The 17,760-nt window shown below is 37.8% G+C and overlaps 1 protein-coding gene across 4 annotated transcripts in view; it reads right to left on the reverse strand.

Annotated features, from left to right (window-relative positions):
- Window positions 1–17,760, reverse strand: part of KPNA1 (karyopherin subunit alpha 1) — a 98,148-nt gene that overhangs the window by 64,628 nt on the left and 15,760 nt on the right. For all 4 annotated transcript variants that reach the window (XM_030941990.1, XM_010370536.2, XM_030941993.1 and 1 more), the window contains one exon: window positions 9,388–9,521. In XM_030941990.1, coding sequence (XP_030797850.1) covers window positions 9,388–9,516 — 129 coding nt within the window. In that variant the 5' untranslated portion in view covers window positions 9,517–9,521. The remainder of the gene's footprint in view (window positions 1–9,387; window positions 9,522–17,760) is intronic.

Here is a 17,760-nt window from a genome sequence, read left to right on the forward strand (position 1 = left end):
ATGATCACTGTAACCTCTACAAAAGTAATGGATCTAGGCAGGGACCATCAAACACTGCCAAAAACTTGAGGAAAAAAGCTATCGGGGCTCTTTATAATGACAGATCAGGCTGACAAAACCAGAATGTAAGGATTAGCCAAGTAATGAATTAAAAAATAGGCAAAACAACCAAATAGACATTTCTCCAAAGATATACAAATGCCAACAAGCTTATGAAAAGATGCTCAACATCACTTATCGTTAGACAAATGGAAATCAAAACTACCATAAAATGTGCAGCCACTATGAAAAACAGCAGGGAGGCTCTTGAAAATATTAAAAACGAAATTATCATATGATCTAGACATCCCACTTATGTGTATATGTCCAAAGGAATTCAAAACAGAATATCAAAAGAGATATTTGCACACTCATGCTCATTGCAGCATTATTCACATGGGCCAGGAGGTGGAAGCAAACCAAATGTCCATTAACAGATGAATAAACAAAATGTGGTAATACATACAATGGAATATTATTCAGCCTTAAAAGAAAAAGGGATCCTGTCACAAGCTACAACAGAGATGGACCTTGAAGTCATTATGCTGAGTGAAATAAGTCAGTTACAAGAGGACAAATATTGTATGAGTCTACTTATATGAGTTATCTAGAGAAATCAAAATCATGGAAACAGAAAGTAGAATGTCAGTTGTCAGAAGCTGGGAAAGGAGAAATGAGGAATACTTGTTTAATGTGGTATAGAATTTCAGTTCTGCAAGATGAAAAAGTTCTAGATATGTTATATAACAATGTGAATATTGTTAACACTACTGAACTGTACACCTAAAAATGGATAAGAGGAAGAATTTTGTTTTCACCAATTATTAATAAAAATTTTTTAAAACGGTTAAGAGACAGCACCAAATACAATGTATGACTTTAGTTTCTGACTCTAAGAAACAAACATAAGATTTTATGACAATGTAGAAAATCTGAATGCTGACTAGATGCTTAATATTAAGAAACTAACTCTTTAAAGTATGATAGCACTATTCTGAATGACCTTCCAGCTAATAAAAGCAGAAGAAATGATCACTGTAACTCCTATAAAAGTAATGGAACTAGGAAGGGACCATCAAAGACTGCTAAAACTTGAGGTGAAAAGCTGACAGGGCTCTTTGATGATTTTTAAGCTTAAAAATCTTTATCCGGGGCTGGGCACCGTGGCTCACTCCTGTAACGTCAGCACTTTGGGAAGCCAAGGCAGGAGGACTGCTTGAGGCCAAGAGTTTGAGACCAGCCTAGGCAACATAGTGAGACCCCATCTCTACAAAAAAAGTTTTGAATCAGCCAGGCGTAGTGGTGCGTGCCTGCAGCCCCAGCTACTAGGGAGGCTGAAGTTGATCACTTTGAGCCTGGGAGATTGAGGCTATAGTGAGTTGTAATCACACCACTACACTCCAGCCAGCATGGGCAACAGAATGAGACCCTGTCTCCAAAAAAGAAAAAAAGAATCTTTATTCTGTAGAGATACATATTGAAGTATTTACAGATAAAATAATTTGATAGCTGGGATTTGCTCAAGTAATCTAGGACATTATTTTACTTCTGTCTCAGTGCAACGTCTGGTGGTGAAGAATTCTTTGGTTGACAGTTTCCTTCTTTAAAGATGCTTCTCCACTGTCTTCTGGCTTGTATTGTTTACAATGAGAACTCTGACGTCATCCTTATCTCCGTTCCTCTGCATGTAACATGTCTTTACTCTGGGTGTTTTTAAAGAGTTTCTTTTTAAGATGAGGTTTGAGCAGTTTGGCTATGATGTGCCATAATGTAGTTTTCTTCATCTTTCTTGTGTTGGGGATTCACTTAGTTCCTTCAATCAGTGGATTTACAGTTCTTCATTATAAAAGCTTTTCAGCCATTATTTCTTTAAGTATTTTTTCTCTTCCACCCTCTCTTTTCCTTTGGGGACTCCAATTGTCTGTATTCAGGTTTCTTGAAGTTGTCCCATAACTCACTTGTGGATTTTTTTTGCCCTCGTGTGTGTGTGTGTGTGTGTGTGTGTGTTTGTGTGTGTGTGTTGGGGCAGGGGGAAAGGGGGGGTATCACCTCTTTTTCATTCTTGATAGTTTCTATTCCTATGCCCAGAAGTTCACTAATCTTTTCTTTTGCAATTTCTAATTGCAATTAATCCCATTTGTGAATTTCTCATCTTCGACATCACAGTTTTCATCTCCAGGAGTTCAAATTGAGTCTTTTCATACCTTTTTACTTCATTAGTTTTTGTTTTTTTTTTTAAAGAGAGTCTCACTCAGTCACTCAGGCTGGAACACAGTGGCAGTCATAGGAATAAGCCTCAAATTCCTGGGCTCAAGCCACCCTCTCACCTCAACCTTGGGACTTAGGACCACAGTGTGCGGCACAAGTTTTTTATTTATTTATTTACTTTCTGGTAGAGACAGGGTCTCGTTATGTTGCTCCTGGGCTCAAGCGATCCTCCCACCTCAGCCTCCCAAAGCACTGGGATTATAGGCATGAATCACCATGCCTGGCAGAGTCTTTATCTTCCATATCTCTAACTTTTTGAACATATGGAATATGATATGATTATAATAACCATTTACATTTTATTACCCGCTAATTCTAACATCTTTATCAGGTGAGTCAGTTTCAACTGATCATTCTCCCCACTGTGTTGTGTTTTCCTGCTTTTTTGCATATGTCACAATCTTCGGATGCCAGACAATGTTAATTTTACCTCGTGTACTGGGTATTTTTGTATTCCTATAAACATTCCTGAGCTCCATTTTGGTATACAGCTAAGTTATATGGAAACTTTTTGATCCTTTTGGACCTTGCTTTCATTTGTCAGGTTAAGTCTGGAGCAGTACTAAGTATACAGCTCATTAATCTTAACTACTGAGGCAAGGCTCTCCTGAATACTCTACCTAATCCCTCATGAATTACGAGTTTCTCCAGTCTAGCTAGTGGGATAGGCACTACTTCCAGCCCTGTGTAAGTACCAGACACTGTTCCCTCTAAACCTTTAAAATGATATTTTCTCTAACTTTGGGTAGTTTCCTCAAACACGTGCTAATCAACATTCTGCTGAATATTTGTGGAAAGCCTTTGAAGATTTTCAGGCTTCACTCAATATACAGGTCTCTCTTCTTTGATATTCCATCCTATGAACTCTATTTGCCTGGTCTTCACAGACTCTCAGCTCTGCCTCAACGCAGCAAGGCTGTGGGCTCTGCCTTAGCGCCTTTTTCTATGTTTACAACTAGAAACTCAAAACAGTAAGCTGAGATAATCACAGGATTATCTCATTTGTTTCCCATCTTTAGAGATCACTATCTTCCACTGCCTAATGCCTAGTGTCTTGAACTGCTGTTTTCATGCATTGTATCTGTTTACTCCTGGTTCCTTCAGGTAGGAGGGTAAATCCTGGTCCTAATACTCCATTTTGGCCAGAAGCAGACGTCTTTATAACCTTTCCTGATACTCAAAATACCCCATTTTTACCCAATGGGAGCTAGTTCAAGTTAGCTCTGAGTCTTTTCAACAAAACTCCAGTGGTCTCAGATAACTTCTTTGCTTTATAAGATATTCCCTATCTTTAACCAAGAACCAGTTATTTTTGTAAGGAACCTGGTTCCTTTGAGAGAAAAATTCTAAATACCTCAGAATGCCAGTGCTCACTGCAACAAGGTAATTTACTATTTCTAGGCCCTCTCAGGACAGGGCTGGTATTTTGTTTTATTAAAGAAAATAGATCATAAACTCCCAGTGATATTACCAATTCAAACTTAACTTCTTTAATTTTCTTACTTATTTTCTTAAACTAAACGTATCAGGTTTCTAATATTAATATAAATATGAATTTCCTTTATTCATATACAAATATATATAGCTTTATAACAACTACCAGTTTTATATGATTACCAAAAGCAAGTGAAGATTCATTTATACTTCTCTTTTGTCATTAAGATATAAACTAGCAGAGGAAATTAGTCAAATTACCATAGTTTAACGGTATATTAAATTAATTCTTCTCTGTGTGGCTTAGCCATAAGCATGACAAACCAGGTCACTTGTTTCCTTCTTTTTAATTTGAAGATTTCTTCTCTCATTTTGATTTAATTTTCTTTTACAGTTATTTAAAACATTTACATGATTCCAAAATTATACCTAGTCACTAACATTACATCTATTGAACATGCAGTTTACATGCACAGGCAGTTTGGTACGGTGGGATGCTGTTAGTAATCTTTTAAGTTCTATAGGTCACGAAAAACACAACTGCTCGTGCGATATTTGACTCAGAACAGCAAAGCTATGTCAATAGTATTCAAAACTGCTAGAAAAAAAATTAGCAACAGAAAATATTTTAAAAATGTACAACCGGCCGGGCGCGGTGGCTCAAGCCTGTAATCCCAGCACTTTGGGAGGCCGAGACGGGCGGATCACGAGGTTAGGAGATCGAGACCATCCTGGCTAACACGGTGAAACCCCGTCTCTACTAAAAAATACAAAAAAAACTAGCCGGGTGACGTGGCGGTCACCTGTAGTCCCAGCTACTCGGGAGGCTGAGGCAGGAGAATGGCGTAAACCCAGGAGGCGGAGCTTGCAGTGAGCTGAGATCCGGCCACTGCACTCCAGCCTGGGTGGCAGAGCAAGACTCCGTCTCAAAAAAAAAAAAAAAAAAAAAAAAAAATGTACAACCACTTTCAAGATACGCTAAGTGTTATTAATGCAGTGATAAAAACTGTAGCAGCTGTTGGTTAAACAGCAGGTGAAAAATCAAAGGGCAAACTGACCAACATGCAACTAATACTACTAGCCAAAAGAAGCACTAACAAGAACTGGTTTGATAAAAGTGAAAGAACAAGATTGATTAACATATTAAATTTGTCAAAGACAATTTATAATGCAGTAAAAGGTTGGAAAACATGCAAGTTATGCAGTTACTCAAGCAAGAATGTCTCAGCATGATGGACAACTGTGAAAATCTTTAAAATGGCATTAAATGAAATAATCCCAAAAGGGTAACAGAGGTCATACAGAATAAGAGATGTACCACGGTATCCAAATAGCTATAATCAATATCATTTAATCGTTAGTAGTTATAAGAGGTGGGCTAAGCATGCAAAGCAACGCTGTGACCATCACATTTTAATTATGCTTTCTTTCCAATCCTGCCCTGCAAAACAATCACAAGATTTGTGTCACAGCATGCCAGTACAACTTTTATCAGGTGGACCTAATGCTGCAGGATCCTGTGGAAAGAACACTAATTCAGATATGAAAAGATCTTGGTTCTACTTATCTGCTACGTAATCTTGGCCAAATCATTCAAACTCAAAATTCTGGTATAAAATAGAAACATGGTTTGTACCTGCACTGCTCTACAGAAATATAATGAAAGCCACAAATGAAATTTTAAAAATTTCTAGTAGCCACATTTAAAAAAGGAAATAAAATTAATTTTAATATTTTATTTAACCCATGTCTAGAATATTATTTCAGTATAAAAATTGAGATACTTATTTTTTCATACGCAATCTTCAAAATCCCATGTAAATTTTACACTTACATATATCAGTTTGAATTAGCCACATATTACTCAATAGCTAACTGTAGCTGGTGACTATCTCGTATTGGACAGCATAGCTCGACCATTTTCAAACTTTTCATGGGGAAACAGAAGCAGGAGACTCAACTGAACCTCAAAGCTCCACAGAACATAATTTTAACACTGCTGGTCTAGATTATTGCAAAGGTTCTTTCCAGTGAAAAAGACTATTATTCTTTATGGCAATGGTCACTTACACTGAACTGCTGTAACCACTTAGCTGAGTTTCAGATAAAGGACCAGTAATGCTATGAATTTATTTTCTATCCTTTTCAGTGTTTTTACATACATATGCCTTATCTTGTCCATAATTAGACACTTAAAGACATTCACAATTATTGTGTAACTGTAATATATCAGAAAATAATAACCTACCTCAGAGTTTGGTTGAGATGATTAGAGAGGTTAATTCATTAAGTGCTTAGAATAGCAAACACTCAACAGTTACCTGTTATCATCAATACTTCATCATTAATCCACTACACTATTCTAGAACTGTCCAGCTCTATCCACAACAGGATTAAAACATATTATAGCTTTTCTTCCCAAGGTCAGTAAAATTTTCATGCCAGTTGTAAACTAATCAACATAATAATCTACCTTATACAATGAGACATACAGATCAAAAATAGTAGAATCAGGCCTTCCCATCCTTTTAGTCTCAGAAATAGTACCCCACAATGACAAAAGGGACAAGAAACAAAAACAGTATGTGTAGCTCCCAGCCATATCTACGACAATGGAAAAACAGATTGAGAAATGACATATGAGTTAGAGTGGAGGAAGATCAAACCTAAGAGCCTATGGAGGAATATACTGTTGAGAAGCAAGCCCACAAACCACACAGAGCCTTGGAAAGCCTCAGGAATTTTTCTTAATTGAGGTATAACGGAAAGTTGTGGTGAGGTAGCAGACTGAAACAAGGGCACGGTTTGAAAAAGAGAAAATTAAGAAAACCAGCCTAGTAAGTCCAACATTTGACTTACAGGATATGAGGAACGAAGGAGTTTCTCAATGAATTAACACAGGAAAATTCCCAAGAACATAGTCTTATACTGAAAGTATCCTCCTTTACCCTATCACCACCCTGGCTAAATTTTGTATTTTTAGTAGAGACAGGATTTCACCACGTTGGCCAGGCTGGTCTCGAACTCCTAATCTCAGGTGATCTGCCCACCCTGGCCTCCCAAAGTGCTGGGATTACAGGCATGAGCCACCCCACCCGGCCTCATTATAATTTTAACTTTCATTTATTTGATAATTAGTGATGTTAACCATTTTTTCATGGTCACTTGTATGTCTTCTTTTGAGAAGTATCTTTTCATGTCCTTTGCCCACGTTTTAATGGAGTTTTTTCTTGTTGTTTGAGTTCCTTGTAGATTCTGAACATTAGAACTTTGTCAGATGGTGTTAACAAATATTTTCTCCCATTCTGTAGGTTGTCTGTTAAATACATTATTGCACTTGCTGTGCAGAAGCTTTTTAGTTTAAGTCCCATTTACCTATTTTTGGTTTTGGTATGTTTCCTTTTGAGGACTTAATCATAAATTCTTTGCTTAGATCAATGTCCAGAAGAGTTTTTCCCAGGTTTTCTTCTACGATTTTTATAGTTTCAGGTTATATATTTAATTATTGAATCCATCTTGAGTTAATTTTTGTATATGGCAGGCGTACACTTTCATTCTTTTGCATACCGCTCTCCAAATTTCCCAGCACTACTCATTGAATAGTGTATTCTTTCCCCCGTACATACTTCTGCCAACTTTGTCCAAGATCAGTTGGTTGACAGTATGGGGCTTTATTTCTGGATTCTCTATTCCATTCCATTGACTTATATGTCTACTTTTATACCAGTACTGCGTTGTTTTCAATTACCATAGCCTTGTAGTATAATTTGACATCAGATAATGTGATACCTCCAGCTTTATATTTTGCTTAAGATGGCTTTGGTGATGGGGGCTCTTTTTTGGTTCCGTATGAATCCCAGATTCTTCTGTGAAGAATGACATTGGTAATTCAAGAGAAACTGCACTGAATCTGTAGATTGCTTTCAATAGTATACAAATTTTATAATGAAGTTTAATTACATGAAATCAGTAGTCACCAAGAAGAAACAGAATAAAATGAACACTGTGTTAATCAAAGAGTGCCACTGCTACACCTTCAAATGGTGTTATGCCAAATAAGATCCCTACACTGGTGGTTATATTCAGACCTATACCTGGGTTCACATGTATCATACATGTATTCCATTTAAATATATGAATATAAATACATAACCATGCTGTTATGATTTCTGAGAATAAAAGGAAAGGAAATTACTGTAATCCCAGCATTTTGGGAGGCTGAGGCAGGCGGATCACGAGAACAAGAGATTGAGACCATCTTGGCCAGGATGGTGAAACCCTGTCTCTACTAAAAATACAAAAATTAGCTGGGTGTGGTGGCATGCGCCTGTAGTCCCAGATACTCAAAAGGTTGAGGCAGGAGAATCGCTTGCACCTGGGAGGTGGAGGTTGCAGCAAGCCAAGATCACGCCACCATACTCCAGCCTGGTGACAGAGCAAGACTGTCTCAAAAAAACCACGCACACACAAAAAAAAAACAAAAAAAGAAAAGGAAATTCACCCCAAAAATAGAAGCTAATGTAAAAGCTCACTGAAAGAAAAGGATCCATTTCCAGTTCAAAAATAAATAAATATATAAATAAGAGAAAATTAAGGGAATACATTCAAAGATGATAAAGCAGGTCAAGAACTCATAACTTGCTACACTCAATATAAAGTCTATTACAATATTACAAAGTATCTTTGCCAATAATAAAGTGCTTGATTCATATATCTACAACCCTAACAAATAAAATACTGAGGTTGTAATGTACTGTTGGACTTCACCTAACTGGATTATCTAATGCAGTTTTTCATAAAATCTGTTTTGAGAATATTTCACTATGACTGCAAAGTATTTATAATAGAATATCTTATTTCTCAAGCATGAGGGTTCTAATTCATCTGACTTTATGGAATTTCTATAGTGAGGATCAAATGCTCCTTCAGGCTCCAAAGTCCCTCCTCGGCAAAAAAAAAAAAAAAAAAAAAAAAAAAGTCACTTAAGCCTTATGTCTTTTCATTGCTTTGCCAAAAGTAATAGACCATTTGTCAACAGCATTTTCAAAGGAAGGCTAAAGAAAAAAAAAAATGTTCTAAACGTCTTTATGAATAATAAAGAATTAATCTGGAATAAAAAGACATATTCTGTGAATGAAATTTTACTTCAAAATGTTAGATAACAAAGAAATGTAAAGACAAACATGAAACAAGTGTAGCAAATTGCTGACAATTACTGAATTCAAAGGACTGGTTTATGAGGTTTCTTCTTTCTTTTTGTATATATTTTTACATTTCCAATTTTAAGTTTACAATGAACAGCAACACTTTATTGGTCACTTGCGAATTCATTAACAAACATACACCAAAAAAATCTTAAAGTTGCACCTTTAGAAAACTAAAATACACTAAAAACAAATAGGTGAAAATATTGAACAGTGTAGTTATGCTGAGAAAATGAGAACATGACAGACTTCCCCATTCTTGTATACCACTTTTCAGGACCTCCTCATCCCCACTCCAAAAAAGTGAACGGGAACACGCGCGCGCACACACATACACACACACACACACACACAAACATTGTTAAAATAAAGGAAGGTAGTTTCAGGCTTAAAATGGAACATTAAATTCTTTAAAAGAAATGAATAAAGGTAAAGGATTTACCTGTTCTTCTCTTTTCTGCTTTCGTAACTGTAGTCCTTCTTCCTCCCTCCTTCTGCGCATCTCATCGGGATTCAGAGATTTGTTCTTGTAACTTTTTAGGCGAAAGTTCTCTTTTCCTGGGGTGGTCATGATTTCTACAATAAAAGTGGGGAGAGAACAAATGAGTTTACTGTGAAGAGCTCTGTTATTCTAGGACCTCAGTCTTTTAAACATATACATGTCCAGACATATCCCAAAGGGACATCAGAAATGGCTACTTCCCCTCCCCCCCACTGCCTTTTTTGAGACAAGGTCTTGCTCTGTCCACCCAGACTAAAGTACGGTGGTGCAATCATAGCTCACTGCAGCCTCAAACTCCTGGGTTCAAACAATCCTCCTGCTTCAGGTTCCTGAGTATCTGGGACCACAGGTGCATGCCCCCACGCCCAGCAAATTTTTTTATTATTTGTAGAGACAGGGTCTGATCATGTTGCCCAGGTTGGTCTTGAACTCCTGGCTTCAAGTGATCTTCCCACCTCGGCCTCCCAAAGTGCTGGGATTTCAGGTGTGAGCCACTATACCTGGCCAGGTTACTTTAACAGTTTTATTAAAATGTGCTACTCAACAGCTTTTAGTGTATTTACAGCTTGTACAACCTTCATCACAGTGAATTTTGGGACATTTTAATCACCTCAAAAAGAAATCCTGTATTGTTTAAGCTATCGTCCCTATTATGGACATTTCACATGAACAGAACAGAATCATGTAATATGCAATATTCTGTGACTGGCTTCTTTCACTTAGCATGTCTTCAAGGTTCATCCATGTTGTAGCATATATCAGTACTTCACTTCTTTTTAGGCTGAATTCCAAATGGACATTTGGAACGTTTCCACCTTTCAGCTATTATGAATAACACTTCTACAAACATTTGTGGTCAAGTTTTACACATTTTAATTTATCTGGGTTACATACCTAGAATCGCTAGGTCATATGGTAACTATGTTTAATTGCTTAAGAAACTGCTCAACTGTTTTTCCAAAGTGGCTGTACCATTTTATATTCCCATCAGCAACATATGAGGCTTGCAGTAACCTTGCCAGCACTTTACTATTAAAACTTTCATTGAAACCATCCTAGCGGGTGTGAGTGGCATCTCATTGTGGTTTTGGTTTGCAATCCCCTGATGACAAATGAGATGGAGCATCTTTTCACATATGTATTTGTTAACTGTGTATCTCCCATTAAAATAAATTCTATTCAGAGCCTTCATCCATTTTTAAATTAGGTTGTCCTTTATTATTTAGTTATAAGAGTTCTTTTTACATTCTAGATAAGGGTCACTTATCAGATATGCTTTTCAAATATATTCCATAGATTGTCTTTTCACTTTCTTGGTGTCCTTTGAAACACAAAAGTTTTAATTTTGATAAAGTCCAAATCAATCTGTTTTTTGTTGTTGTTGTTCATGTTTTTGGTGTCATATCCAAGAATTCTTAATCTTGTACTTCTTTCCAAGTTTTACCTGTTACATTTAAGTCTGTGATCCATTTTAATTTTTGTTTGTAACATGATATGAGAGTCCAACTGCATTTTCTGCTTGTGTCTATCCAGTTGTCCCAACACTGCTTGTTGAAAAGACTCCTCCTCCACAGAATGGTCTTGGCACCTGCTATAGACTGAATGTGTGTCTCACCCAAAATTCTTATGTTAAATCCTAACTCCCAATGTGATAGTGTTTGAAGGTGAAGCCTTTGGGAGATGATTAGCCTTTAGTGGTAGAGTACATATAAATAGGATTAAGGCCCTTAAAAAGAGACGCCCAAAGAGTTCACTTGCTCCTTCAGCCATGTGAGGACACAGAGAAAAGAAAGACATCTGTAAACCAGGAAGCACGCTCTCACCAGACACTGAATCTGCCAGTGCCTTGATCTTGGATTTCCCAGCCTCCAGAACTGTGAGAAATTTCTATTGTCTGTTAGCCACCTAGTCTCCGGTATTTCATTACAGCAACCCAAACGGATCATGACAGCACCTTGTTGACAACCAGCTGACTATATACATATATGTGGTTTAATTTCTTGACATTCAGTTCTATTCCACTGATCTCTATGTGTATCCCTGTGCCAGCCCCACACTGTCTTGGTTACCATTGCTTCAAAGTAAGTTTTGAACTCGAAAAATGTGAGTCTTCTTACTTTTTTGGTTCTTTTTTCAAGATTGTTTTGGCTATTATTGATCCCTTGCAATTCCATATGAACTTTAGGATCAGTTTGTCAATTTCTATGAAGAAGTCAGCTATGACTCTGATAGGAGACTGCACTGTATCTGTAGATCAATTTGGGAAATACTGGCACCTTAATGTTAAATCTTCCACTTACTTAAGATAGGAGTTCTATTTAGATCTTAATTTCTGTCTATAATGTAACGTAGCTTTCAGAGTATGTTTTATACTTTTGTTAAATTCATTCCTAAGTATTTAATTTTATGCCAATGGAAATGAAATTTTTCTCAGATTGTTCATCACAAATCGAGAAAAATATGACTGATTTTGTATATTGATCTTGTATTCTACAATCCTGCTTATTTAATTGTTGCTAATGCTTTATCTGATACACATCATGTCATCTACAAACAGATAGCTTTACTTCTCCCTTTCCAATTTTGATGTCTTTTATTTCTTTTTCTTGTCTAACTACCCTGGCTAGAGTCTCCAATACAGTGTTGAATAGAAATAGAGCAGACATCCCTGTCTTATGCTAGACCTTAGAATGAAAGCAGTCTTTTACATTAAGTATGATGTTACCTTTGGATTTTCTGTGAATGCACTTTTATCGGGCTGAGAAGTTCTCTCTTATTCTTAGTTGACTATTTTATCAATAAAGAGTGTCAGATTTTGTCAAATGCTTTTTCTGTGCCTATTGAAATTACAATGTTGTGTGGGTTTTGTTTTTTTTTTTTAACAGACAAGGGCCAGGTACAGTGGCTCATGTCTATAATTCTAGCATTTTGGGAGGTCAAGGCAGAAGTATCACTTGAAACCAGGAGTTCAAGACCAGATTGGGCAACATGGTGAGACTCCATCTCTACAAAAAATTAAAAAAATAAAAATCAGACAGGCTGGTGGTGTGCACTTGTAGTCCCAGGTACTCAGGAGGCTGAGGCAGCAGGATAGCTTGAGCCCAGGAGTTCCAGGCTGCAGTGAGCCATGATCACACCACTGTACTCCATCCTGGGTGACAGTGAAACCCTGTCTCTTTATGGAAGAAAAAAAAAAAAAAGTTGGTTTATATCTTCTTGTTATATGTTTGTCTGGCTTTGATATCAGAGTGATACTGGCTTCATAAAATGAGTTGGAAAGTATTCCCCAGGAAGATTTTGTGAAGAATTATATTCTTTTATTTATTTAAATATTTGGTAAAATTCAGCAGTAAAGCCATATGTGCCTAGGCTTTTTCTTTGCGGGCAGTTCTGTAACTACTAATTCAATGTCTTCACATGTTACAGGTCTATTCAGATTGCCTGTTCCTTATTGAGTCAGTTTTGGTAGTTTTTGTCTTTCCAAAAATTGGTGCACTTCATCTAAGCCATTTAATTTACTGGGATACAACTGTTTTTTTGTTTTTTTGAGACAGAGTCTGACTCTGTCGCCCAGGCTGGAGTACAGTGGCGCCATCTCGGCTCACTGCAACCTCTGTACCTCAGGTTCAAGCCATTCTCCTGCCTCAGCCTCCGAGTAGCTAGGATTACAGGCATGTACCACCACACCTGGCTAATTTTTCTATTTTCAGTAGAGACAGGGTTTTACCATGTTGGCCAGGCTGGACTCAAACTCCTGACCTCAGAAGACCCACCCGCCTCAGCCTTCCAAAGTGCTGGGATTATAGGCATGAGCTACCATGCCCAGCCACAACTGTTAATAGTATTTCTTTATTATCTTATTAATTTTTATAAGGTCACTAGTGATTTCCCCCCTTTCATTTCTACTTTTTTTCCCCGCCCCCGACACTCTCTCACTCTGTTGCCCAGGCTGGAGAGTGCAGTGGCACAATCATGGCTCACTGTAGCATCAACCTCCCGACTCAAGCAATCCTCCCACCTCAGCCTCCCAGTTGGGACTACAGGCACTTGCCCAAATTATTATTATTTACTGGGGGGGGCGTTGCGGGGATAGAGATGGGGTCTCAGCACGTGGGCAACTGTTCTCAAACTCCTGAGCTCAAGTGATCCTCCTGTCTCAGTCTCCCAAAGTGCTGGGATTACAAGCATGTGCCACTGTGCCTAGGTAATCTGAAAAATGTTTTTTCTCAATCTAGCTAAATTTTGCCAATTTTATTCATCTTTAATGCTCTCTCTTGTTTTCCTATTCTCTATGTCATTAATTTTCACTCTACTCTTTATTTGCTTCTTTCTGCTTGCTCTGCTCCTTTTACCTCAGTCACTTAAAGTGGAAAGTTAAGTTACTGATTTGATATCTTTTTTTTTTTGACACAGAGTCTCACTCTATATTGCCCAGGCTGGAGGGCAGTGGCACGATCTCGGCTCACTGCAACCTCTGCCTCCCAGGTTCAAGTGATTCTCCTGCCTCAGCCTTCCAAGTAGCTGGGATTACAGGCACCTGCCACCACACCCAGCTAATTTTTGTGTATTTTTAGTAGAGACGAGGTTTCACGATGTTGGCCAGGCTGGTCTCAAACTCCTGACCTCAAGTAATCCACTCACCTCCGCCTCCCGAAGTGCTGGGATTACAGGTGTGAGCCACCACACCCAGCCTCCTTTCTTCTTTTTTAATAAGGGCATTCACAACTAAGTTTCCCTTCAAGCACTGCTTTAGCTGTATCCCTAAGTATTCCTACATGATGTCTTCATTTTCATTTATCCCAAAGTGTTTTCTGATTTCCTTTTTGATTTCTCCATGGACCCATCAGTTATTTAGGAGTATGTTCTTTAACTTACACGTTATTTGTGAGTTTCTCAAACTTCTTACCGTTACTGATTTCTAATTTCTTTCCATTGTGATCAAAGAACATGATTTGTATTAATTTAATCCTTTTACATTTATCTAGCTTGTTTTGTAGCCCAGTAAAATGCACACGTAACACTTCCTATCCTGGAAAATACATATTTCCAGGATATACATATTTCCATTTGAAAATACATATTTTTGACTTGCTGGCTGGTAGTGTGGTCCATACATGTCTGTTAGGTCTAGTGGGTTTACTGTACTGATTCTTTCTTGACCTTCCACCAAGTTGTTCTGTCCTCTATTGAAAGTGGGGTACTCAAGTCTCCAACTCTTATTATTGAATAGTCTCTCTGTTTCTGTTAGTTTTTGCTTCTCTCATTCATTTACTGCATATGTCCTAGGACCATTTCCAGAGGCTTTCCATGGTTGTTTTTGAAACTCTTTACCCTAAGTTTACCGGGTAGTGGGTCAGCAGAGCTCTTTATTATGCTAAAAGCTGCATACTTACATGATGATGATTTTGATGCAAACCTGGGTTGAGAATCACTAATTTATAACATGCTATCACATCTTCTATTTTACTTGGATCTCTTAACAAACCTTTATGGCAAAAATTATCATTCTCACCTTATACAGGTAAGCAATCAGAAGGCTCACAGAGTGACTTGGCCGGGGTTACACACTTAATAAAGATAGAGCTAGGATATGAATGCAGGTCTCATTACACACCCAGTGATATACTGATATGGACTGAATTGTGTCGTCCCCCCAAAACTCTTATGTTGACACCCAAACCACCAGTGTGACTTGTATTTAGTTATAGCACTTTTTAGGAGGCAGAGTTAAAGGAGGTCATGAGAGTCCTACCCTGATAAGACTGGTATCGTTATAAGAGAATGAGACACTAGAGACTTCTCTAAAATACAGAGAAAGGCTGTATAAGCAGACAAGAATGCAGCTGTCTACAAGCAAGAGAGTCCCCAGAAATCAACTCTGTTGGCACCGTGATCTTGAATTCTAGCCTTCAGAACTGTGAGAAAACAAATTTCTGCTTAAGCCACACAGTCTGCAGTATTTTGTTATGGTAGCCTGAACAGATTAATTATCTACTCAATGGAAATTTGGCAGAAACTTTATCAGACTAAAAGGTGGGTGTAATACAGATGAGAACTTGTGAATAATTCCAAGGGAATTATATTTAAAGTTGCTGAAAAATGATATAAAGAGTGCTGGTTTCCTGAAGCACGCAGCATTTTAGCTATGAAATATCACAATATGGCACAATAATAGCAGTGTGGCAATGATGACTCAAATTCAAAATCCGGGTGGGACATGGTAGTTCACACCTGTATTCCCAGCACTTTGGGAGGCCAAGGTGGGAGGATCACTTGAGCGGAGGAGTTTTGTAGTGACCCTGTCTCCACAAAAAATACAAAAAAATTAGGCATGGTGGCAGGCACCTGTGGTTCCAGCTACTTGGGAGGCTGAGGCGGGAGCATCACTTGAGCCTGGGAGGCCAAGGCTGCAGTGAGCCAAGATCACACCACTGAGCAAAATCTCATCTCAAAACAAAAAAAAAGATTCGTAAGTTTCAGTTTCAGGTCAAATAAAGGAAAAAGCCAACAGTAAAGTCTAACAAGACCAAAAACCTAAAATTAGACTTAAGGAAGTAACTTACAAGTCTGTATTCAATGTGGAGCTGTAAGGGTAAGCAATTAAAGCCAGTGTTGGAAGCATGCATATATATATATAGAAAAAAGAATAAATGATAAATAAGGCAAAAGATGAAACGAACAACTGAGAAATGTCAATGAAGGCATAAGAAAGTCTCGTGCACTTCTAAAACATTTTTGTAGTTTGAAATGATTTCAACCTTTTTAAAAAATCTAAAAGGAAACAAATGTTACACAAAAATTAAATATTCACCTGCTTTTTTATTAAAATGTCATAGGCAGCAAGTTGAATGGAGCCTAGCCTTCCACAAGTCCCGTGTTCAAATTTGCTTCGCAGAACAATGACATACAGAAGATAGTAGACTTCTGTGAGCCTGTTTCCTCATAGTACAATGGAGATAATGATACCTCATAAGGTGAAGAACAACATGTAAAAGCATACTTCCCACTGTGTAGCCCCTGTATAGTCTATACTTGGGAGTTATTAAAATGGTCATTATTTTTCTCTTTTGAACTATTAAATATGGTGAATTATATTAACAGACTTCCTAATACCAAATGATCCTGTTTCTTTGGATAAACACACTTGGTGATGGTGCGTATCACCCCTTTCCAATTCTGTTTTTTGTATTTGCCACATTGAGAGCTGTTTGAAAAAAACACAGCTATGATTCCAATTATATGACATTCTAGAAGAGGTAAAACCAGAAACAAACAAACAAAAAATCCAGTGGCTGCCCGGTGTTTGGGGGAAGGCAGGATGAATAGGTGGAACACAGAAGAATTTTAGGGCAGGAAAACTATTCCATAGGATACAACAGTAGCTAATGCAGGCTATTACACATTTGTCAAAACCCAAAGAATGTACAACATTAAGAATGAACCATAATGTAAACCATGAACTTAGGGTGAGGATGATGTGCCAATGTTGGTTCATCAATTGTTTTAACCTGTTCAGCCTGCTGTAACAAAACACCAACAACTGGGTGTCTTATAAACAATAGAAATTTATTCCTCATAGTTCTGGAGGCTGGAAAGTCCAAATCAAGATCCTGGCTGATTCAGTATCTGGTGAGGGCCCACCTCTTGGTTCACAGATGACCATTTTTTCACTGTGTATTCACATAGCAGAAGGGGCTAAGGAGCTCTCTGGGATCTCGTGAAAGGCCACTAATTACATTCATGAGGGCTCCATTATCATCACCCAAAGGCCTCATCTTCAAACACCACCATACTGGAGACTGGGTTGAACACATGAATTATGAGGGGACATAAACATTCAGTCTACAGCATTACTTGTAACAAATGAGCCATTCTGGAGCTTGTGCAATGCTGATGGTGGGGGAGTCTATATTCACGTGGGGCAAGGGGTTGACAGAAACCCTGTACTTTCCATTCAATTTTGCTATGAACCCAAAACCACTCTAAGAAATTGTGTGTGTGTTTGCACATACGTGCGTGCATGTATGTGTGTATTTAGATTCCCCACCCTAAGGGGGACAACCAATCTCATTTATGAATACTAGTGAGGAGATTTTTAAGTTTCACTCCTTTCACTGTATTACTTCAATGGATGTATTTAGACTTTGGGTGAGAGAGAGAGAGATTTTTATAACATAAATATCTCCTCACCAGTATCCATAAATGAGATTGGTTGTCCCCTCTTAGGATAGAGAGGGGATTACATTTGTTCTGTTGGGAGAGAACTTTTTTTTTTTTTTTGAGATGGAGTCTCGCTCTGTCACCCAGGCTGGA

Source organism: Rhinopithecus roxellana, chromosome 1 (assembly GCF_007565055.1).
Source record: "Rhinopithecus roxellana isolate Shanxi Qingling chromosome 1, ASM756505v1, whole genome shotgun sequence".
Classification (NCBI taxonomy): domain Eukaryota; kingdom Metazoa; phylum Chordata; class Mammalia; order Primates; family Cercopithecidae; genus Rhinopithecus; species Rhinopithecus roxellana.